The 24775-nt window shown below is 45.5% G+C and overlaps 1 protein-coding gene across 2 annotated transcripts in view; it reads left to right on the top strand.

Moving 5' to 3' along the window:
* The window catches only part of SVEP1 (sushi, von Willebrand factor type A, EGF and pentraxin domain containing 1), a 148697-nt gene that overhangs the window by 21197 nt on the left and 102725 nt on the right, over positions 1-24775 (top strand). For both annotated transcript variants that reach the window (XM_035140343.2, XM_035140342.2), the window contains exons 4-5: positions 11528-11686; positions 13992-14171. In XM_035140343.2, the coding sequence (XP_034996234.2) occupies positions 11528-11686; positions 13992-14171 (339 nt within the window). The remainder of the gene's footprint in view (positions 1-11527; positions 11687-13991; positions 14172-24775) is intronic.

Below are 24775 nucleotides of genomic sequence, written 5' to 3'. Positions count from 1 at the left end.
ACTGTGTCGACCACAGCAAACTATGGCAAGTTCTTAAAGAAATGGGAGTGCCTGATCACCTCATCTGTCTCCTGAGAAATCTCTATGTGGGACAAGAAGCTACAGTTAGAACTGGATATGGAACAACTGATTGGTTCAAAATTGGGAAAGGAGTACGACAAGGTTGTATATTGTCTCCCTGCTTATTTAACTTATATGCAGAATTCATCATGCGAAAGGCTGGACTAGATGAATCCCAAGCCGGAATTAAGATTGCCGGAAGAAATATCAACAACCTCAGATATGCAGATGACACAACCTTGATGGCAGAAAGCGAGGAGGAATTAAAGAACCTTTTAATGAGGGTGAAAGAGGAGAGCGCAAAATATGGTCTGAAGCTCAACATCAAAAAAACCAAGATCATGGCCACTGGTCCCATCACCTCCTGGCAAATAGAAGGGGAAGAAATGGAGGCAGTGAGAGATTTTACTTTCTTGGGCTCCTTGATCACTGCAGATGGTGACAGCAGTCACGAAATTAAAAGACGCCTGCTTCTTGGGAGAAAAGCAATGACAAACCTAGACAGCATCTTAAAAAGCAGAGACATCACTTTGCCGACAAAGGTCCGTATAGTTAAAGCTATGGTTTTCCCAGTAGCGATGTATGGAAGTGAGAGCTGGACCATAAAGAAGGCTGATCGTCGAAGAATTGACGCTTTTGAATTATGGTGCTGGAGGAGACTCTTGAGAGTCCCATGGACTGCTAGAAGATCAAACCTATCCATTCTTAAGGGAATCAGCCCTGAGTGCTCCCTGGAAGGACAGATCGTGAAGCTGAGGCTCCAATACTTTGGCCACCTCATGAGAAGAGAAGAATCCTTGGAAAAGACCCTGATGTTGGGAAAGATTGAGGGCACTAGGAGAAGGGGACGACAGAGGACAAGATGGTTGGACAGTGTTCTCGAAACTACGAACATGAGTTTGACCAAACTGCGGGAGGCAGTGCAAGACAGGAGTGCCTGGCGTGCTATGGTCCATGGGGTCACGAAGAGTCGGACACGACTAAACGACTAAACAACAACAACAAGGCTCACTATGATCCAAAGTCAAAAGCCTGGAGGAAAGCCAGATTCAATTAAGGAGAAAACGAGGCAGGTTGGTGGTGGAACTTACTGGAAGAAGACCAGGGAAGGATATGAACAATTCGGTGTTCATATTGTGCTACAATCCTACATTCTTGACAGGTATATGACAAGAGAGCTTCCTGAAAGGCTTCCAATTTTGTCCATTTATAGGCATCGGAACTTTTGGTGTATTTGAATGCATTCCGAAGACTCTTCTTAGCAAAATGAGATTGCTACGCATATCTTTTCGAGCAGTTTTGTCAGTTGATTGTTTTCGCTAATTGTAAAAAAGACCTAAAAGCACATCTGTTTTATCATAGGCTGTAGAGTGAAGATGGTTGATTAATGCAAATTGAATTTTCTAATGTGGAATTTGTGCCTTTATCTGACTTCACAAGTTAAATGAAAATTTTACTTGTGGCCACTCTGGAGCATATAATAGTCAAAACAGATTCATCCTTACGTTCAGCGCAGTCTGTATATGCGAATATCATCTGGTTTTGGACATGGAAGATCCAAAACCATAAAGTTTTAAGAGTGCATTTGGCAGATGTTGTTGCTTTTTGTAAGAACATCAGCAAGTAGACATTTTTAAAAGGTAGCATATATTACATGAAGCACGTGAAGGTCTGCCATCTGCTTTGCATGTGCTGATTGGAGAGAACTCAGCTGAAACGCTGCACACACATCATAACATTTAGCCTGGGGATTTCATTTTTCCTTGTAAACATGACTTAATCTTTCTGAAGTCTTGCTGCATTTCCTAAAAAAAAAAAAAAAAAGACAAAAGACCACATGTGTTCTCCTTGTAAGTGAAGAAAATAGAAAGCTATTTTGAAACCTTTTTTATTTTGAAAGATTTTTGTAACATTTCCCAGCTGAACTTATCTACAGAAGAATCTGTAGAATACACATGGACTCTTTCCCTTCCCCAGTATAATAAAATAGGCAGTGTGTAAGCAAGCAAGTTTAGAGTGGATTATTTTATGGTTGGTGGCGTTTTAACAATGCTACGTATGGTTAGTTTTCCACTTATTAACGCTTATTCTCATTGCATCATAGACTAATAGACTGTGGTTGAGACTCAAGATCTTGTTTGGCATGAGACTGGTGCAGAGGCGTATCATGGGGTTGGGGGAGGCAATCGGCCCATGCATACATTTCTGAGGGGGGCGCAACCAGACACACACCCACCCCAGCAGGCTCCCTCATCGAGGCAAGCCAAGCTGCGCCCGGGCCAAGCCTTTGGGGCTGGGGTAGCAGTGAGCCTCCATCGCCTTGTGGCTGGCGATGAGGTGCTTGTGTGCTGGCCAATAGGGAGGGAGCTGCCACCGCCACCACCCACCAAGGAGAGGCAAGAGGCTCCACCTGGACGGGAAGGGGAAAGGGGGCAGGTGGAAGAAAGGCAGTTGTGTTCTCTGGGGCTGTGCTCCATCACAGAGCCCTAGCAGCTCAGGTGTGGCAGGCGGGTTGGTCTAGTGGGCAGGTAGACAGAGGCAGAGTGGGTGTAAACAAACCTGCCCTACCCTAGCCCATCCCAGCATCGCCCAGGTGAGTGGTGACAACACTCGTCTCACAAAGGCAGCTCTGCAGCAGTGCCAGCTAAACAAGCTATAGCTTAGGGCCCCACTCTCTTGGGGTCCCCCAAAAATTTTAAAGGGGAAAAAACTGGATGTGCTTTTCCAAAATATAAGATAAAAGCAAATAAAATAAAACCTACATACAGCAGCAGTGTTTGGTGCTGTGTTGTGTAGGCTTCTATGATGTAAGTCAGGGGTGGCCAACTCCCAAGAGACTGCGATCTACACACAGTTAAAAACTGGCAGTGATCTACCCCCTTTTTCTGGTTCGGGTCAAAGTTATTGAGTTTTTTCAGGGAGGAGGTAAAATGTTGAGCTTTTTTGAGGTGAGCCACAGTTGTTCAGCTTCTTTGGGGGGAGCCAATGATCTAGCAGTGATCTACCGCAGATGTCCAGTGATCTACCGGTAGATCACGATCTACCTGTTGGACATGCCTGATGTAAGTCATGAGCCCCGTCTGCTAGCTTGCTCCCTAAAATATCACTGGTTTGCTTATTTCTATATATAGGGTACCTACATTATACATGAACTGGTTGCATGGCAACATGGGCAAATGGCTTTAGGTACCTATTAGGTTCATAAATTACCATATAGCGTATATTCAACACAGACACAAAACAGTGACAATTTGTTGTTGACAAGGGACAGCTGGACATATAAAGGGTCCCATTACCTTCAGTAGCTTAGGGGCTCCTTAAACCGAAATCCGGCCCTGCGCACCAGACAGTGGTAAGTTATGTATAGGTAGAAATGCATATGCCTGCTTGCACGGGGTTATCTGTTTGCATTAATTACTGACTTGTGCGTGTTAAAAAAACCCCCTGCATATGTGATTGTTTAATGATCTGCATGCCAATGCCTCATTAATTCTTGGTAGGAAATTGGTTTTCCATGCGGATTTTGTGATGTGTGAGGCAATCATTTAAGGGAACGACTGGGAGTCGTTTGCTCTAGCTGCCTTCTCGATAACTCTTTGAAAAGATATTAAATGAGTCATTTTTGCATAATATCGAGCGGAGTTTGGTTGCTGAAAATATTTTAGTGCCCCCCCCCCACATGTTATTTTCAGGACACGGCTTTTGTGTCTGCAACTCACATGCACAAACTGACCTTTTCATCAGTACTGAGATTTTATAAAAAATAATACAAAGACACTCTTAAAAAGGCTTCTTAGGGTGAGTCTGGCGGTTTGAATGCATGTATCTGGATAGAAACCAATAATCGTCTTGAACTTCTGATGACTTTTACAGTGGTTCTTTTTTTGTAGTATAGCAAAGTATCAAATAATATTCCAATATCTCATCCAGAGAATGTCATCATCCAGCTATTTTGCTTGGAAATTGTTTTTCTTGCTTCTGTTCCAGGGTTGCTCAGAATCTAGATTGTTAGTTGTAACCCTTTCAATGCCTCATCAAGTTTCCAGGAAGGGAGTCTAGAATTCTCTTAATTAAAAACCAGATAATTGTGAAAACGAGCCACTTGCTTTCTGTTTTATGCTTCTTAACTCCTTGTCATAAAAAAACACACAATTCCAAACAATTACTTGTCTTATTTTTTAGTGCTTGTGTGTTCAGATGACATGGTCAATCACCTTCTCATGAAATTAAGAGGGCCATTGGTAGTTCTAATACAGTACTGTAGTTCTAAATCAATAGAAGATTGATTATCATTACTTCTTCCCGTTTCTGAAACTGAGTTTAAAGCCATTGGTAAAAAACCAGGCCAGTAAACCCCTTTGAATGTGCTGAAGCTATGGGGTGGCCATGGCAAGCAAATCTATCCTGTTCTTGAAATACCGATGGCAGAACTGTTTCCCCCAAATTCTGTGTGCAGCAGAAATCTGGAGACACAGCAGATTTCTTCCATTCAATTAAAAAGTTGAGTAGAATGTTAGGTCTTTTTCTCCATAAATTAGCCTCCAGGGCAAGGGGGGGGCAGCAGGGAGGAAACTATTGAGAGCATGATGGTTGTAGCAGGGACTGCAGACCCCCCCGTCTCTGATGGAGCAGCGTAAGTCATAAGAGAGTATATTATAAGGAGTTCTGGTTCAGTCATCTGTCTGAACTCTTCTGCATATAAGTGGAATATATTAACTAGCCATATATTTCCTAGCAATATGTACCAGCAATTTTTGACCTCTCCATCTTAATTATGGGATAAGTTACACAGTTAAATACTGGCTTAACCTTAAACACAAAAATTAGAGTCTTGGTTATATTTTAATATTGCTCTATGCTTTGATGTAAAGCTTTGATTCATTTACTTTGCTTTGATTTGCTAGGCATGGCTTTGATTAAGGTTGAGTGTTCTGATGAGTGCTATTTAATAAGCCTACTTATTCACACACTGAGAAATTCACTTGGCGCAGGAATGATTTTTATGAATATCATCTTAGGAGGGCAGGAAGTTTCAGATAAGAGTTTTCCAGATTTCTAATAGCTGAAGGACACTTTTATTTCCAGAGTAAGTGAACACAGGCATGCCATTCTTACGTAGAAAAAAAGTTTCACTTTGAAGGGGGTGAAATAGTAAGAAGAATATATCGTCTAGGGCAGGGCTGTCCAATTTCCAAGAGACTGCGATCTACTCCCACTAAAACTGGCAGTGATCTACCCATTGGATTGACCAGAGTTGTTGAGCTTTTTCAGGGAAAGCTTCATTAAAGTTGTTGAGCTTTGGGGGGTGGGCATCAGGAACTTGCAATCAACATGGGTCGACCAGGGACACCCCGCGATCGACCGGTAGATCACAATCAACCTGTTGAACAGACCTGATCTAGGGCAGCCAGCGCATGGGTGTGGAATTGGACCCAACCAGTGGGCCAGATCCTTATCTCCCCCACCTGCCCCTGTGGACAAATTTCGACAGGTGGGTGGGGCCACTGGACAAAGTTACATCAGGCGACTCTTTTGCCTGCACAGTTTGATATCAAACCAAAGAAAGGGCTACCACAGTGTATGGAACAACTTCCGCAACCCTCAGAACCCATCAAAAGGTGGAGCGTTCCAACAGAGCGCACAATCAGTCTTTCATGATTTCAGTTAGAATCGAAGGCAAACGGGGTTTCCGTGTGCTCTGGGTTCCGTCACGGTGTTCCGTCACACCAGAAGCAGTTTAGTCATGGTGGCCATATGACCCACAACGGGAAAGCAGCTGTATGGGGGCCTGATTGCATTTCCTGTTGACATGCTACTGTCACTGATATAAATGAAATCTTCCCTGTTGATTCAAGACCGTAGGCACCATTTTGTAAACCAGTTAGGAACCTAGTTGCTCCCAAGTACATAGCTGCCAAGTCTCCCATTTCCCCCGGGAAATCCCCATTTTTCCAGCTGTTCCTAGCTGGAAAAACGGATTTTTCCCCCCGGTTTATTCTGGTGCGGCGGCCATTTTGGAACTGGGCGGAGCATGCTCAGAAGCGACTTTTGATGCTGCTCTGCCCAGTTCCAAAATGGCTGCAGTGCGACTTCTGGCACGGAGGCCATTTTGGAACTGGGCAAAGCAGCATCAAAAGTCACTTCTGAGCATGCTCCGCCCAGTTCCCAAATGGCGGCAGTGCTACTCCCGGTCCCTTATTTCTCTGACAGCAACTTGGCAGGTATGCAAGTATCTATCAGTGAGTAGCTTTTGATGAAGTTTGGAACATATTTGGCGTCCATGTTTTTCAAGTTGTTTATTTCATGAAGGTTTCTTTCAGCTCAAAGAATGATGAAAAAACACATCACAAACCTTAACATAATGGGACTGTTGGCTCTTCTTTGTGCAAATTCAATTCTAACTGAAATAATGAAAGACTGACTGTGCACTCTGTTGCAATGCTCCATGTTTTGAGGTGAACTGTTCGAACTTTGTCCACACGGGCAGGTGGGAAGGGAAATGTAAGTTCTGATTTTCTATTTAGAATGAACATTAATTTCATGAGCTTGTGGAAGTGCTTTCCTATTTTATGCTGGTTTTTAAGTACGTATGAACTTTTAGAGGAAACTACCGGTATAAAATTAGAGGAAATTATAAAATTAGAATGGCATATTTATACAGCCAAGGACTGGGAAGAAGAATGAAATTGCATTCTTGCACAATTACATGAATAACAAGGGGAATAAGCACCATTTGACTTTCTGTGTTTTCTAATGCCTGAACACGTGGGCCTCAGCTCTGTCATGCTAATTTAAACCATCTGACCCTTGGCTGCTAAGTAAACAAACATTTTAAATGGCACATGTTCTCAAGCTTTAAGCTCAGCTGTTTCCGGCACTGCGCCGTCTCTAGTGACTGGGAATGTTGGTTCTAAGAAATATAAACATTGTTGTTGAGCAGCAGAGTTAGATAATCAATGGCATCTTAGGGAGGCTAGACATTTCACACCAAACTCCTAAAGGCAATGACAGCTTACTGAGTTTGTCATATTTTCATTTTGAAACATAAATGTAGGCATATGTTTAAACTTATAACATGTCCAAACTCCCAACTCAACGTTATCTGCATTTGCTTTTTTAAAATTTGCATGTAACTTTCAGTGGCGTGCAGTTCGTGGACTAGGCTAGTCGCTTAAATGTTCCCCTGGCACCTCCTTCCCAAAGCTCAGGAAGCTTGTAGTTGGCTTTGTTGTTGTTGTTTAGTCATTTAGTTGTGTCCAACTCTTCTTGACCCCCTGGACCAGAGCATGCCAGGCACTCCTGTCTTCCACTGCCTCCCGCAGTTTGGTCAGACTCATGTTGGTAGCTTTGAGAACACTGTCCAACCATCTCATCCTCTGTCATCCCCTTCTCCTAGTGCGCTCCATCTTTCCCAACATCAGGGTCTTTTCCAGGGAGTCTTCTCTTCTCATGAGATGGCCAAAGTATTGGAGCCTCAGCTTCAGGTTCTGTCCTTCCAGCGAGCATAGAATCATAGAATCATAGAGTTGGAAGAGACCACAAGGGCCATCCAGTCCAACCCCCTGCCAAGCAGGAAAAACCATCAAAGCATTCTTGACATATGGCTGTCAAGCCTCTGCTTAAAGACCTCCAAAGAAGGATACTCCACCACACTTCTTGGCAGCAAATTCCACTGTCAAACAGCTCTTACTGTCAGGAAGTTCTTCCTAATGTTTAATCAGCACTCGGGGCTGATTTCCTTCAGAATGGATAGGTTTGATCTTCTTGCAGTCCATGGGACTCTCAAGAGTCTCCTCCAGCACCATAATTCAAAAGCATCAATTCTTTGGCAATCAGCCTTCTTTATGGTCCAGCTCTTACTTCCATTACTACTGGGAAAACCATAGCTTTAACTATACGGACCTTTGTACTTGGCTTAGGGAGGTGCAATGCTTCAACAGATCCAAGAGCCCTTCTGCCTCCTTCCCAAAGCCTGGGAAGCTTTTGCCTGGCTTAGGGAGGGAAACACGATGCTCATGTGCACAACATCAGGACGCCATGACATCGATGCCTCCCCCCCCCCCAATCACCTTCACAAGTTGGTGCCTCCAGCCCTAACTGTTCCCCTACGAAAAATTTCACCTGCAATAGGCACTCAGAGTGACTTCAGGCTGAAGTGATTTAGAATTTCTTCTGCAGGGTGCTGCAAAGGCAAACTAATATCGCTCTTACAAAGCCCAATTTGTGCCTCGTAAGTAGTTTGCCGTTTCATAACGCAGTGTTGCAATACACGAGAGTTTCCGAAAGAGAAAGAATTAGCCGTGACTGAAATCAATGCAGAGCATCTGTTGGTTGTAACAGGAAATATGCAAGAGTTATATAGTACATGCTGGGATTGGATTTAGCACAAATCTTCCCTGATCCTTGTAGACATGTTAGATGTTTCATTTGCAATTGCTGTACAAGACCTATATATCAAATATTTAACGAGATGCGCTCACTTGAATACTTTTGTAATCCTAGCAGCTTTCTATCTGAACAACTCTTCACAGAATTTTTAAAAATATTTTTAAAAAAATATTGCTGGGTGATTTGGTAATCCCTCACAATGTTGGGAGTGCACTCATGTCTCCTTTATTGAATTACTCCATTGATCAAATGCTGTGTATGAAGTATCCCTTGTCAGAATGAAAGCTGAAGCCTTCACAGCCAAAACTATGGATATGCTGTTTGAAGATGGAAGATTTCAGTGCAAAGGGAAGCCTGAGCAATATTTAGGTATTTCTTCTCTGGTCCCTAGGATATATATTCAGAATTCATGAGCCAAAAAAAGGGGGGGATGCATTTTAAAATTATTTATTGGGGTTACTTCTTTTGCAGCCCATAATAACAATAGCAGTGCCTTCAACAATGGGTACAAACAACCATTTTCTCATTTAAGCAACACAGGTGTGCCTTTTGTGTGCGTACCTCTCAGAAGGCAAACTTTTCGGTTTTCGAACACCGAAAACCCGGACGTAAATGCTTCCGTTTCCGAACGCGTCTCAGAAGTCGAACGGCTTCCGCTGCATTCCCCCCCCCCCAATTATCTCCATTGAAACTGGAAGCCGCCCTTTGTGCCTCAGTTTCTGAACGTTTTGGAAGTCGAACGGTCTTCCAGAACGGATTCTAAAAATCTTTAGAATAAAACCTTATTGGGGAAACCCAAAATACAGCCCAATAAGGACAGAGCGTGTTCAGTTGGTGAACCAGAGCAGCACACGGAAACGCTGTTTACCTTCCCGCTGGAGTAGTACCTATTTATCTACTTGCACTTTGACGTGCTTTTGAACTGCTAGGTTGGCAGGAGCTGGGACCGAGCAACAGGAGCTCACCCCATCACAGGGATTTGAACCGCCGACCTTTGGATCGGCAAGCCCTAGGCTCTGTGGTTTAGACCACAGCGTCACCTGCGTCCTGAAAAATGTTTAGGGGTACTCTAATTTTGACTCAAGAAAATCACCATTTCATAGTTCAAATTGGGAAAAATAAATACTGTATACTACTTTTTAAGCCAGGAAAATCTTCTCAAAAGTCGGGGGTTGTCTTATACGCCGCGTCGTATTTCTTATACGGCAAGTATATCCCAAATTCTATATTTTAACTGGAAAAGTTGGGGGTCGTCTTATACGCCCAGTCATCTTATACGCCGGAATATATGGTACACTAAATGGACAAAAGTATAAAGGTTCACAAAACGTTTAGAGTTATGCATCCCCCTGTGTCCCTCCCCCCCGGAATAAAAGCACTGGGATGCCTATCCTGGAAAAAGGCAGGGCTGACTGGCACGCTGAACAGGAACATTCCAAATTATGGTATAATTATGCATTTAATGCGTGTATCATAATTCAGCACTTTGCTAAATGTTTTTAAGAAACCTTTGTAAGCCTGCAATACATCAGTTGCAAAAAAGCTCAGCATTAAGGGTGAGTTTGTGGAAGCTTCTGCCTTTTGATTCTGTATCAATTACTTTGTAATAAATACCAGTACTACCCTTTTTATATTAAAAGTTACTAGCCTAGTTTCCACTTTATGCAATGAAAGAATGAATCAGCCTTTGAACTTAAAGCTATTCTTCCCTGACTTCCATAATTATGAATTAAAGGTTAGCTGAATTGTGTTAAAGGGATAACTGATCTAAGCTAAGTAAACCTGCTTAGATGGAAGCTTGTTACCTCTGCCTTTAAAGCAATGAAAATCAGGCGGGGACATTCGAAAGTAAGCACACTGACTGTTGTTTTGTTCTGTGATAAAGAAACATGAGTGTAAAATGGATATCAATATTGATGCTCCACACTAGTATTGTCCAATATTATTGTATTGATTATAATATGCGTGGATTGTTCAGATTTTTATTTTCACGTGTAAACATTAGTTTTAGGGAATACTCTGATGTTCTAGGGTTTTTGTTGCCTTCTTATTTCACAGCGTATACTGAGCTTTCTTGGTGGAACAGCACCATAATCTGTTACTAGGGTTGCCAGACTCAATAGAGGACAGGACTTCTGTGCCTTTAATTGCCCTGCTCTCTTTTGAGTCTGGAAACCTTAAAGAGAAACCAGCAGACCCTTTGTTTAATTTCCAAGCAGAGGGTCTGCTGGTTTCTCTTTAAGGTTTCCAGACTCAAAAGAGAGCAGGGCAATTAAAGGCACAGAAGTCCTGTCCTCTATTGAGCCTGGCAACCCTATCAGTTACGTGTCGCCGTCCCCTTTAGAATTCCTTTCTCCTTGGTACAGAGATTTGATCTTGTTAAACCACCCCCAGAATTTCCCCAGTCCCTACCTTAGGTCTCCCGAAAGCTTTTAGTGTGCAGGTTTACTCTGTGTAAAAATGAGAGCACATTAATAGGCCTCTAAAGGTCTATTAGCAGTGCAGTGCAAATCGTAAAACTCGCTAATCTGACCAGTTATTACCATCAGGTATGGAAAATGCTATTTAAGGATTATTCCCCCATGTAATTGAGTTCACTGAATAAATGCATTTTTAAATATGTCGTTTCCAGGAATTTAACCTCTTAAATGCATTCTCTTCACGTTGCTCATCTCTTTGCACTAGAGCAATCTCTACAAATGTTACTGAGAAAGGGGATGAGGGCAGCAGTCTGTGGCGTAGCAGGGAAGAAATCTGGGCAGGTGGTGGAATGAAGTAGAAAAAGCCAAGTGGTGTACTTAAGATATCTTGCCTTCCAGTTTGGTAAATAAGTCAGGAACACTAAAAATACTGAAATATAACAACAGCAACAAAAACAATAAAGGCCCAGCCACTCTGGGTGGCTTAAAACACACACAAAAACACACAATAAAACATCAAACATTAAAAACTTCACAAAATAGGGCTGCCTTCAGACGTCTTCTGAAAGTTGTGTAGTTGTTTATCTCCTTGACATCTTATAGGAGGGCGTTCCACAGGATCCTGACTTGGATTTCATTGCCCTTACTTTGCTTTCTAGCCTGCCCACCAGGGACCTACAAGCCTGAAGGTTCACCAGGTGGGATTAGCACCTGCATCTCATGTCCTGATGAGAATCACACCTCTCCACCAGGAAGTACCTCTGTCGAGGACTGCAGGTGCAAGGAAGGGTATCACTCTCGGGGCCAGACTTGTGAAGGTAAGCTGTTCACCCATCCTCAAAGAGAGAGAGAGAGAGAGAGAGAGAGAGAGAGAGAGAGAGAGAGAGAGAGAGAGAGAGACTCCCCCAAAACATTAACATCATGATCAATAACTCTTTAAGATAGTGGTGAAGATTGTTTGTTTGTTTTTCAATTTTCTTATGAAGGTTTCCTTTCCAAACTGATTTATCTGACAAGGATCCCCTTCGTATCTCCATAAAACCCGTGTACATTAGGACAGGATTTGTGCTTGGATGAACTCACAGTTCATGTCAAGTGCTGAAAAAGAGCACTGCCTTGAATAGGAAAGCTGCTTGGATTGTTATGGCTGCATAAATGATCTTTTGGCTCATTCATGAGATTTGCTGTAGAATGGTGGTGGTGCAAATTCATAGGGACAATGTTTTATTTTCTTTTTTTAAACCACAGGTTTGGAGTGCGTTGTCAGCAATATGCTGACATCTTTACTTCTCCTTTACCTCTCCAGGTGAGGCAGTGGAAATGCTGGAAGCTCAATCCAGATAAGACTGAGGCACTGTTAGTGGGTGGTTCCCTAGACCGGACGGCAGGGAGGCATAGCTGCCAAGTACCCCGTATTTCCCGGGAAACCCCCGTTTTTCCTTACCGTTTCCCGGCGGTCTCATGTTTCAGCTCCTCTCCCGTTAATCTCCCTTATTTTGGCTCCTGTCGGTGGCCATTTTTCCGGTGCTCCTTTGCCCATCTATGGGCACCAGAAAATGGCCGGCGCCGGAAGACGCATCTACGCATGTCCGGAAGTGCTTAGACGCAACTTCCGGTGTCGCTTTGACCATCTATGGGCACCGAAAATGGCCGGCACCGGACGTTGCGTCTACGCACTTCCGGACATGCGTAGACGCGACTTCCGGTGCCAGCGCCAGCCATTTTCGGTGCCCATAGATGGGCAAAGCGACACTGGAAGTTGCGTCTATGCAATTTCCGGTGTCGCACGGCTGCCAATCCCGGATTTCTCCGCGAGATACTTGGCAGGGAGGTTGCCTGCTCTTGATGGGGTTACGCTCTGAAGGAGTGGCCATGCAGCTAGGGGGGTACTCCGGGATCCTTTGCTGTCACTTGACCTTCCATCAACTTTGGCTGGTGGCCCAGCTGTGCCCTTATTAGGACAGGGACATCCTAACTACTGTGGTCCATGCTCTGGTAACCTCTAGGTTAGATTACTGCAATGCATTATACGTGAGGCGGCCCCTGAAGATGGCTTGGAAACCAGCTAGTACAGAATTCAGAGACCAGGTTTCTCAAACCAGGCTGGTTGGTTTGAGCACAGCACACCAATCCTGGCCCAACTGTAGTTGCTGCCAATTAGTTTCTAGGCCCAGTGCTGATTTTGACCTATAAAGCCATATGCACCTACCCGGACTCTGAGATCATCCTTGGAGGCCCTTCTTCATGTGCCTCCTCCACAAGAGGTCCAGAGGGTGGCAACATGAGAACGGGCCTTTTTATTTGCAGTGGCTCCCCATTTGTGGAATGCTCTCCTCGGGGAGGTTCACCTTTAGGCACCAGGCAAAAACGTTCCTTTTCAACCTGGCCTTTGGTTGATTGACATCCGATGCCCTTTTAAATGTGTTGTATGTGTTGTGGAAGAGGGGATTATTGGTTTGTTTCTGTTCTTATTTGTATTGTGTATTTTGAGTTTTAATTTTATGTTGCGAACCGCCATGAGATCTACGGGTATAGAGCAGCGTACACATTTAATAAATAAATAAATCCTGCTTAGGAATCGCATGGAACGATGACAATTAAGGCTGTAATCCTATCCATGTTTTCCTGGGTGAAACCCTGTGGAGCACAGTGGGGCTTACTTCTAAAGAGACATGTATAGGATTGTGCTGTAAAGGACGCAGGTGGGGCTGTGGTCTAAACCGTTGAGCCTCTTGGGCTTGCCGATCCGAAGGTTGGCGGTTCGAATCCCCACGACGGAGCGAGCTCCTGTTGCTCTCTCCAAGCTTCTGCCAACCTAGCAGTTTGAAAGCATGCCAGTGCAGGTAGATAAATAGGTACTGCTGCGGCAGAAAGGTAAACGGTGATTCCGTTCACTCTGGTTTCCGTCACGGTGTCCTGTTGCGCCAGAAGCAGTTTAGTCCTGCTGGCCACAGGCCCCGGAAAGCTGTCTGTGGACAAATGCTGGCTCCCTTGGCCTGAAGGCGAAATGAAAGCCGCACTCCATAGTCACCTTTGACTGGATTTAACCCTCCAGGGGTCTTTTACCTTTTACCTTTAGGATTGTACTGTAACCAGTTTGTAATTATTATTTGCTCCAATTAGTGGTTCACTGCCCTGAACTTCACCCTCCTGAAAATGGCTATTTTATCCAGAACACCTGCAACAATTATTTCAATGCTGCATGTGGAATCCGATGCAAAACAGGATTTGACCTTGTGGGAAGCAGCATACGACTTTGTCAGCCCAATGGCCTATGGTCTGGTTCAGAAACAACATGCAGAGGTAAGAAGCCTTTGCTTTTGAAAAAGAATTGTTGCCTTTCTCTTGTTGGCTTGGTTTCATTATTGTTCTCTGCCAATCTACCAGGATATGTGTCCTGGGCAACCCAGTCACATGGGCAGTGTTGTGACGTGGGGTTTGTGATTTCAGCTCTCTTGACAAAACATGCTGGAGACAGTTCTCTAGTAACAGCTCTTTATTAAAGTGAACAAGACTGAAGACTGAGGAGAGGAAAGCTACATTTATAGGGACAGGGGACTAGCTAGGAAGGGATACATTTTGGAGGGAACAATATCAAGCAATCACAGTGCTGCCTTTTGGAGGAAACCAATAAGACAGAGGATCCAAATACAGCAGCTTAAATGAACCAATAGTAGCTGTACCCTCTGGAACCAAAAGGCAGTTACTTTATCCTAATGCAAATACAGACAATAATAATACAGATATAAAATCCTTTGACTCAATACACAACACCCCTCCCCCCTAGTGAGCACAGCAGACGTAATCCCTCAGGTACTGTGGGGTCCTACAACTTCTACCTGATCTCCTGACAACAGGTGTTGCAGGTTCTGGATTGGGTGTTACCTGTGGTGGAGGGGCTGCTATAGGGGTTTCATCAGGAACAGATGGAGTCCCAGACATCTCAGGGTCCCCGACCTGTACCTCGTCATCATGAGGACTAGCAGACCCTGGTTCATTTGCTGAAGCCCCTGGTGACTGTACCTCTGGACCATTTTCACTCTGGTCTTGCAGCTGTGCGTCATTAGCCAGGGATGAATTATCTGACTCCTCCCTGCTGAGCGCCCGGCGCCTCAGCTGATCTATATGTCTCTTCCAAACTTGCCCATTTTCCAAGGTCACATAATAGGACACAGGTCCACTAGCCCGGGTGATCACACCGGCCACCCACCGCGGACCTCGTGAATAGTTCCTCACCCAGACCAGATCTTCAGGGGCGAGATACCTTGTTGTGTCAGTCTCAGCCTGGGGGGTTGCTCTTGAATTACGGTTTGGCATTTTATCTGGGTGGACATAATCCAGCACCGTTACCAGTCTTCTACCTAAGAGCAGCTCGGCTGGCGACTTGCCCGTCGCAGTACACGGCGTCGCATGCTGCAAAAATAACATTCGCGCAATGCGAGCCGACCAGTTACCCTCCATTAAGCGCGCAATGGATTCTTTGGCTGTTCTTACCATGCGCTCAGCCTGCCCATTGGAGGATGGGTGAAAGGGCGCGGATGTGACCCCTCTTATAAAGTTATCAGCCAAGAATGCCCTGAATTCTTGGGATACAAAAGCTGCCCCATTATCTGATACAATGGTCTCAGGTAACCCGTGGGTAGCAAACAGCTGCCTCAACACCTTGATTACGGCAGCTGATGCCATGCTAGGGACCATCGCCACTTCTAACCATTTGGAATATGCATCAACGATAACCAAAAAGACCTTCCCTTGGAATGGCCCAGCAAAATCTATGTGCAGCCGGCTCCAGGGAGTCCTGGACTGCTCCCACCAGTGGACTGGTGCTCTGGCCACTTCTGGCCGCACCTCTTGGCATGCCTTGCATGTTCGTACCCATTGTTCTATGTTCTGGTCCATTCCAGGCCACCACACATAAGATCGGGCTAGCGACTTCATCCTGACCATTCCCGGGTGTCCCATGTGAAGCGTCTCAAGAACCCTGTTTCTCAGTGGTGCTGGGATTATCACCCTATCTCCCCATAGGAGACAACACTTATGCATGGACAATTCGTGCTGCCTTGTCGCATAAGGCCTGAATTTTTCTTCATGCGGACCACCTGGCCACCCCCTCCCCACCCAAGTGAGCACACGGGAGAGAACAGCATCTTTCCTAGTTTTCTCAGCTATATCCGTAGCTGTTACAGGAGCCCCCGGAAGTGTTTCTAGCATCATAATGTGCTCCGCCGGAGCAGGATCCTCATTGCTCCCGCCAGGAAGGGGCAATCGACTCAGCGCATCAGCATGGCACAACTGTTTCCCCGGCACATGGGTCAAGGTGTACTGGAACCCATTCAGGAATATTGACCAACGCAACATTCTGGGGGAGAGAATTTGTGGCGTTTGTTTGTTTGGGTTGAACAACCCTAACAGTGGTTTGTGGTCCGTTTCAATGGAGAAATGGCGACCGTACAAATAATCATAGAACCTTTTGATTCCGGACACAATAGCCAGTGCCTCTTTATCAATTTGAGCATAGTTGCGCTCTGTGGGCGACAACGTACGGGAATAGAAAGAGATGGGCTTTTCCGACCCATCCGGTTCCCTATGACTCAGCACAGCCCCCAGACCGTATTGAGAGGCATCACATGCCAGGACCAGCGGCTTTGACTCATCATAATGAGCAAGGACGCTCCTGCTACTCAGCATTCCTCGCAAGGAGTCAAAAGCCTTCTGCTGCTCCCGCCCCCATCGCCACACATTCTTTTTCTGCAATAGTCTATGTAATGGTTCAGCTACCGAAGCTTTCTGGGGTAAGAACGAATGATAAAAGTTAATAAGTCCCAGGAATGACTGCAACTCCGTCTTGTTCTGTGGTCGTGGTGCCTCGATGATGGCCTTAATCTTAGCATCTGTGGGGTGGATGCCTGATGCATCAATTTTAAACCCCAAGAAATCCACAGTTGGCACCCCAAAACTGCATTTTTCTTTTTTCAGTTGCAACCCCACCTCCTTGAACTTGAGCAACACTGCACGGACACGCGCAACCAGTTCCTGTGGGTCTTTTCCAGCAATCAAAACATCATCAAAAAATGGCAAGACCCCCGGCAGACCTCTTAACAGGCGTTCCATGAGCCCTTGAAAAATCCCTGGGGCCACACAAACTCCGAACTGTAATCTGTTAACTCTGAACGCCCCTTTATGTGTGACAATAGTCTGTGCTTCCGCTGATTGTGGGGTTACTGGCAGCTGTTGGTAAGCTTGTGCCAGGTCAATTTTGGCGAACACCTTGCCCCCAGCCAGTTTAGCCAACAGATGTGATACGACTGGAATGGGGTATGAGTTTCCCCTGAGTGCCTTATTGATAGTACATTTGTAATCTGCACATATCCTGACTTCCCCATTTGCTTTAAGGGGTGTGACGATTGGAGTCTCCCACTTAGCAGAGTCCACGGGTGAGAGAACTCCCTGCTTGACCAATTTATCCAGCTCTGCCTCGATCTTGGGTTGCAGTGCAAATGGCACTCGCCTTGGTTTGAGTCGGATTGGAGCCACCCCGGGGTCCAACTCGAAGTCAACTGGGGGCCCTTTATAACAACCCAGTTTTCCATTAAAGAGACCAGCAAATTCCTTGCATAATACCTCACTCATCTCAGGGCAGGTTTGGATTGAATTAAGCCCTGAGATACTCAGTCCCAGGGCAGGGAACCAGTCAGTGCCCAGGAGACTGGGGCGACTGCCCTTCGCAATCACCAGTTTGAGTACAGCCTGTTTGTCCCGGAACTGTACTCTCACGGCACACATTCCCATAACATGGATGCGGCCTGCTGAGTACGACTGCAAGGTTGCCGGAAAGGGCTCCAGAGGGGGCAACTTACCCCTGGGGAAGAATGTCTTCGCGGTCTGGTCCGACACGATGGTGAATGCGGATCCGGAGTCCACCTCCATGTCGCACTGCTGACCCTCAATCTTCACCTTGACGTGTGCCTTGCCTTGCGCTGGAAACTGCACGGCCCTCCCGTTGATCTCCGTTACGTAGTGGCAGTCCTTTAGAAAACGAGTTGCTGTGGGCGGTCTGCGATGCTCCAGTCTAGGTGCTCCTGTCGCTCCCGACGCCGCCGATCTACAGACCCTGGCGATGTGACCCGTCTTTCCGCACGTCCGGCAGATAGCATCCCTGAAACGACAACTCTTCCTTTCATGGTTTCCGCCACAACCTGGGCAACTGCCTCGGCGATCTCTGTGCACTGTGCAGGCCTGACGCACCGACTCGACCCCACGGACTGGGCTCTGGCTCGGAGTAGCCTCTAGCTCGTCCATGGCATGCGCAACTTCTATCTGTGGCTTAGTGGCCTTGCGACTGGCATCAAGCTCCTCTCTTTCATAATTCTCCGTGGCGGTGGCCTCTTTCAAGGCTGAAGCAAGGGTAACCTCTTCTTTAGCCACGATGCGTCTTCTGGCTTTCTTGCTGCTCAGACCACCAATAAACCGATCCAGGAGAGTCTCTTCCAGATTTTGGAAGCCGCAGTGCTGAGCGAGCTTCCGGAGTTCAGCCAGAAATGTGGATACAGACTCCCCAGCATGCTGCTGCCTCTTATGGAACTCCATCCGCCGGGCCATCTTGGTCTCAGTAGGCGCCAAGTGGCTTGTTAGGCAGGCAAGAATATCTTTGAGAGATGTCTCACTCAGCTTCGCTGGAGCAAGTAATGCCTTGGCCAGCTTGAAGGTCTCGGGCCCACAGTAGCTCAGGAATGTGGCCCTTCTTTTGCTGGCATCGGTGATCCCTTGAGCCACTGCAAAGAACTCGAAGCGTTCGACGTAGTCTTCCCAGGTGTGGGGCTCTGATGGCTGGAAGGGCTCCAATACCCTTGGACTCTCCATGGTCCTAGCGGGCAGGGTCGTCTTCTCAGCTGGCCAGTGAGTCTTGTTCTCAGCTGCAATCCGGACTCTGAGGCAGGGTTGTGTTTAACCGCTCCTCAGCATTCCGGATCCCACCTTCGTCGCCAGTTGTTGTGACGTGGGGTTTGTGATTTCAGCTCTCTTGACAAAACATGCTGGAGACAGTTCTCTAGTAACAGCTCTTTATTAAAGTGAACAAGACTGAAGACTGAGGAGAGGAAAGCTACATTTATAGGGACAGGGGACTAGCTAGGAAGGGATACATTTTGGAGGGAACAATATCAAGCAATCACAGTGCTGCCTTTTGGAGGAAACCAATAAGACAGAGGATCCAAATACAGCAGCTTAAATGAACCAATAGTAGCTGTACCCTCTGGAACCAAAAGGCAGTTACTTTATCCTAATGCAAATACAGACAATAATAATACAGATATAAAATCCTTTGACTCAATACACAACAGGCAGGTTACAAATAATAAAGTTGTTGTTATTATTTATTTATTTATTTATTTATTTATTTATTTATTTAGTAGAAAATGAAAAGTATTGTTTTAATTATCAAGAAACTTACTGATAGCAATCAGTTCTGCCTTTCTTCAATTTCACATATGCTTCTACTAGGTCTGCTACCAACATTTGAGTGGAATACAGAGCTAGCTCCAAATGTTACTTAGCATATCCTACCAGTTTTACTGACAGCAGAAAGGTAATGTAGAATTGAAAGGGTGGTATTCAATGAACATTTACTCAGAATAGACTAATTGAAATCAATATACCTGAAGGAGCGTCTCCACCCCCACCGTTCAGCCCGGACACTAAAGTCCAGCTACGAGGGCCTTCTGGCGGTTCCCTCACTGCAAGAATTGAGGTTACAGGGAACCAGGCAGAGGGCCTTCTTAGTGGTGGCACCTGTTCTGTGGAATACCCTCCCATCAGATGTCATAAACAACTGACTTTCAGAAGACATCTGAAGGGAGGTTTTTAATGTTTGATGTCTTAGTGTGTTTTTAATATTCTGTTGGGAGCTGCCCAGAGTGGCTGAGGAAACCCAGCCAGGAGGACGGGTTATGAATAATGAATTATTATTATTATGTTATATAGACAGGTGCTTCTTTAACAGTGAACACTGGGGAAACCTCTGGAAAATTCTTTTTAGAAGTTGCATATCATACAATTGCTAAAAAATGTGTCATGCTGGGCCTCTGGCACAGTTGTTACAGCAAAGGCCTATTTACCTCTGCAAGCTGCAAGTGTTGTCCAGGTTGCGTTGTCTAAACAAACGCTTCGGAGGAGGATGGGAGTTGTAGTCCAAAAACATCTGGAGACCCGAGTTTGGGAAATTGTGGTTTAGGGGGGAAGTCGATTAGTATGGATTTCACTTTTTATTTTTAGGGAAGTATTGGCCTTGGGTAACAAATGGAGCCTTGTACTGTTATCTTCATTTTCTGTTAGTTTTCTTTGAATGAGATAACTCTTTTGATTAATTTCTGTTCGTTTCCCTTCCACGGCACATGGCTCTTAGGCGCATAGCTGCCAAGTCTCCCTTTTTTTGCATGAAACCCCCATATTTAAACCCATTTCCCTCTGTTATCCCGAATAGAGAAAAATCCCGTAAATCCCCCGGATTTCCTACCTGCCAGGGAGGCTTCTTCTGCGCATGTCTGGACATGCGCAGAACCGATTTCGGGTGCCACTCTGCCCATGTCTGGGCACCGGAAATCGGGCAGCGCCGGCACCGGAAGTTGCTTCTACGCATGTCCAGACATGCGTAGAAGCGACTTCCAGTGCCGCGGCGCTGCTGATCCCGGATTTTTCTTACCGGGAGTTGGAGAGTATGCTTAGGGGAGCGATGCTGAATTTAAGCATGTGCTCTGAGTACTATCCTCCATTCATATACTGATAAGGCATGTGGTAAGCTAAGGCAGTGTTTCTCAACCTTTTTTGGGCCAAGGCACACTTGTTCCATGAAAAAAATCACGAGGCACACCACCATTAAAAAAGTTAAAAATTTTAACTCTGTGCCTATATTGACTATATATATATATATAGAGAGAGAGAGAGAGAGAGAGAGAGAGAGAGAGAGAGAGAGAGAGAGAGAGAGAGACCAGTTTAGTTTGTGGGGTAAATCCTAAATCTCAGTGAATTATGACTGTAAGAAACACTTGCCAATTGCTGTGTTGGTTGCAATCTCCTGTAATAAGGCTTCACAAGCCGCTGATTTCTCTGCCAGCACGTGCTCCTCGCCGAAGAGGCCGCTCACTCCCTCGTAGACGCTGCTGGCTGCCCTCCGGAGGCTGTTCTGCTTGTCGGCCCGCGGCCTCGCGCCGATCAAGCCCCGGGCGCCGCCAGCAAGAGCAGCGAGAGCGAGACAAACAGCAGCATCAGCACCCGCCGGCCGCCTCTCACGTCCGAGGCCGTGGTGGTGGCTGTTGAGAGCTGCGCTCGCCCCGCATCGTGACCCGGCCGGCTTCCTTTCCGGTGGGTCAGCACTGTGTATTGGCGGCCGCCAGGCACGTGACAATGCAAATCGCCCTTCTCGTCGCCGCACGTCGCGGCACACCAGCCAGCGTCTCGCGGCACACTAGTGTGCCACGGAACAGCGGTTGAGAAACGCTGGTCTAAGGAGTGATCAAAGGAGAAGTTTCATGAGCCATCGCATTAATCCCAACACAAACCGCCCTCCCAGCTTTTTATCACCTGCATTTGAAAGGACAGCAGTAGGATGCTAATGCCGGTCGTAGGCTATGTTAACTTGCAGCATTAAACATTCATCCTTTTGCTGTGCCTGCTTTGCTTAGCCAAAATATGTCACTAGTGCGACAAGCAGTGCTTAGACATATTAGCACATGTGTAAATTACACGGCAATAGCATAAAAGTAAAGACACAGGTGGTGCTGTGGTCTGAACCACTGAGCCTCTTCGGCTTGCTGATCAGAAGGTTGGCGGTTCGAATCCCTGCGACGGGGTGAGCTCCCATTGCTCGGTCCCTGCTCCTGCCCACCTAGCAGTTCGAAAGCCCGTCAAAGTGCAAGGAGATAAATAGGTACCACTCCGACGGGAAGGTAAAGAGCGTTTCCATTCGCTGCTCTGGTTCGCCAGAAGCGGCTTAGTCATGCTGGCCACATGACCCGGAAGCTGTCTGCGGACAAACGCCGGCTCCCTCGGCCTATAGAGTGAGATGAGCACCGCAACCCCAGAGTCATCCGCGACTGGGCCTAACGATCAGGGGTACCTTTACCTTTAAATAATAATATTTCCCTTTCATGGAGAAATGCTACCTAAATCTGTCAGTTTTATTTTGTCTGTGCACCGAATTTGCAGCAAGGGAAAGTCCTCGTTTCACAGTGGCCTGGTTTGCACGCCGTACTAAGCCAAACCATGGCTTAATGTCAGTGTTTGAGAGCACAGGTCCCCAGAGTAGAGCTCTCAGTTGTTTTGCTTCTCTTCCCAGTCATTTTGCTGCTTTGGTGCACAGACATCAGGGTCTTTTCCAGGGAGTCTTCTCTTCTCATGAGGTGGCCAAAGTATTGGAGCCTCAGCTTCACGATCTGTCCTTCCAGTGAGCACTCAGGGCTGATATCCTTCAGAATGGATAGGTTTGATCTTCTTGCAGTCCATGGGACTCTCAAGAGTCTCCTCCAGCACCACAATTCAAAAGCATCAATTCTTCGGCGATCAGCCTTCTTTATGGTCCAGCTCTCACTTTCATACATCACATTTTGCATTTCTTAGTGCAGAAAGTACTGATCTGATGTGTAGATATCTTTCCTATTCTACTTAATTCAGTGTATTGGATTTGTGATCATTATGCTCATTTGCATTCAGTAGCAGTAAAGCCCTGCTGGATGAAATGCAGTTGCCTCTGGTCTATTTTTGGGGGGGATCCTGCAACGTGTTTTAAGTTTTTACTCTGCTAACTATGCATTGGAGTTCTGCTCTAGCTCAATATTGAGTAGTATTTCATGACACAAAGTAGCTACAATCTTCTCTCCCAGAGCATCATGGTTTGGCCTAGCATGAAATGTGAACCAGGCCAATGAATGCAAAATTAGACTCCTGAGCATGTGCTCATGCACGCACATTTAAATGTCTATGTGTTTGGAGAGAAGGAAGGAAGGGGCAGGAAAACTGAAGGGTGTGCCTGAATTAGATCTCATTCCATTTCTGCATTCACAAGGGCTGAGATAAGCTGTTCGTTCTGATTTTGGCTGCGCTCCGTTGATCTGTGCGGAAAACCCCAAATGCACTACAGTGGTACCTCGGTTTACAACCACAATTGGTTCTGGAAGTCTGTACTTAAACTGAAGCGTACTTAACCTGAAGCGAACTTTCCCATTGAAAGTAATGGAAAGTGGATTAATCCGTTCCAGACGGTCCGCGGAGTACTTAAACTGAAGCGTACTTAACCTGAAGCGAACTTTCCCATTGAAAGTAATGGAAAGTGGATTAATCCGTTCCAGATGGTCCGCGGAGTACTTAAACTGAAGCGTACTTAAACTGAAGCCAACTTTCCCATTGAAAGGAATGGAAAGTGGATTAATCCGTTCCAGACGGTCCGCGGAGTACTCAACCTGAAGTGTACTTAACCCGAAGTATGAGTGTAATTGGTTCTGGAAGTCTGTACTTAAACTGAAGCGTACTTAATCTAAAGCAAACTTTCCCATTGAAAGTAAAGGAAAGTGAATTAATCCATTCCAGATGGGTCCGCGGTGTTTGTAAACCGAGGTGTTTGTAAACCGAGGCGGTTGTAAACCGAGGTATGACTGTACAAGTAATTAAAATAAATTTTAGAAATCCAGTGTGGCTATAGTAAATGAAGTGGGAACAAAGTCCCCTTATAGACAAGGACTCCTATATAAAGAGGATGGAAAAGACAACAGCAGAGTTTCTCCCATGTTCTGTTAAGGAGATCCTTTTCTGCTCAGTGAGCCGGAATATTCCAAGAACTAATTCGGCAAAGTGTGAGATTAATAAGGATTTGCAGCATCCTCAGATATTTGGCGTTTAATCTTAATAACGATAGATGAAATTGCCAGAGACTCTTGGCTTTACTGCTGGAGAAGAAACAACAGGCAAGAGATATTACTTAGGCACATCCAACAGATTACAAAAGTCTGTGCTTGTGTGTGCGTCTGGGTATTGTTCCACAGGGTTTTATAAAGGCATTAAAATTGCCCTGGGAGATGTTGAAGGCGGGAGGAATCTCATGATGAGCCTTAATTCTTCCACAGATTTTTTTTTTAAAAAAAAATCCTTGGCACCAAATCTCTAAAGAATCCTAGATGCTTTTCCTCTTTCTTATAAAGAGGTTATACAGAAATAAGCAAGCCTGCCAAATTAAACATAGCTGCAATAAAAATTGCATAATGTGCTTCCAGGGGCCAAGCTTCTTAAAATATATTTATATATTTATATATATATATATATATATATATATATATATATATATATATATATATATATATATATATGAGAGAGAGTGTGTAAGTATGCAGTTTCATAAAAGGGGGGGTTGGGTTTGGAGAAAGATAGCTTTCCGGAATGTGACATTCCCAGTGCACAGATGATAGATGGAAGTTTGGTTTTGCCACTTCGTATTCTGTTCTGTTCCTCAATTGTTTGAAAAGGTTTGTTAGCAAAACTTCCTGTAATATTCTCCCTGAATGAGAGAAGCTGCTGCTGCTGCTGCTGCTGCTGCTGCTGCTGCTGCTGCTGCTGCTGCTGCTGCTGCTGCTGCTGCTGCTGTTGTTGGGGTCACATCTTGTCGGTGGCAGATAAGCAACCATATTTTTGTGCAGCTGACTTAACATGACTGATACCTCAGAGGATATTATCTGCTAATGAGCTGTCAAAAAGGTGTATATTTCTCTGGATGAATTCATTTCTGCGCTTGTGCTCATCTCAGTTCCTATTTGATAATCGCTTTAGTGAAACAAATAAATAAAGGATTCCAAGCAAACAGTCTAGAAAAAGAGGTGCCAGAACTCACCATGAACACCTCCCTCGTTCTCATTCTCGTTCTCAGAGCC

This window comes from Zootoca vivipara, chromosome 16, assembly GCF_963506605.1.
Source record: "Zootoca vivipara chromosome 16, rZooViv1.1, whole genome shotgun sequence".
Classification (NCBI taxonomy): domain Eukaryota; kingdom Metazoa; phylum Chordata; class Lepidosauria; order Squamata; family Lacertidae; genus Zootoca; species Zootoca vivipara.
Note: the sequence above shows the minus strand (reverse complement) of the source record. Positions and strands in the feature narration are given on the sequence as shown.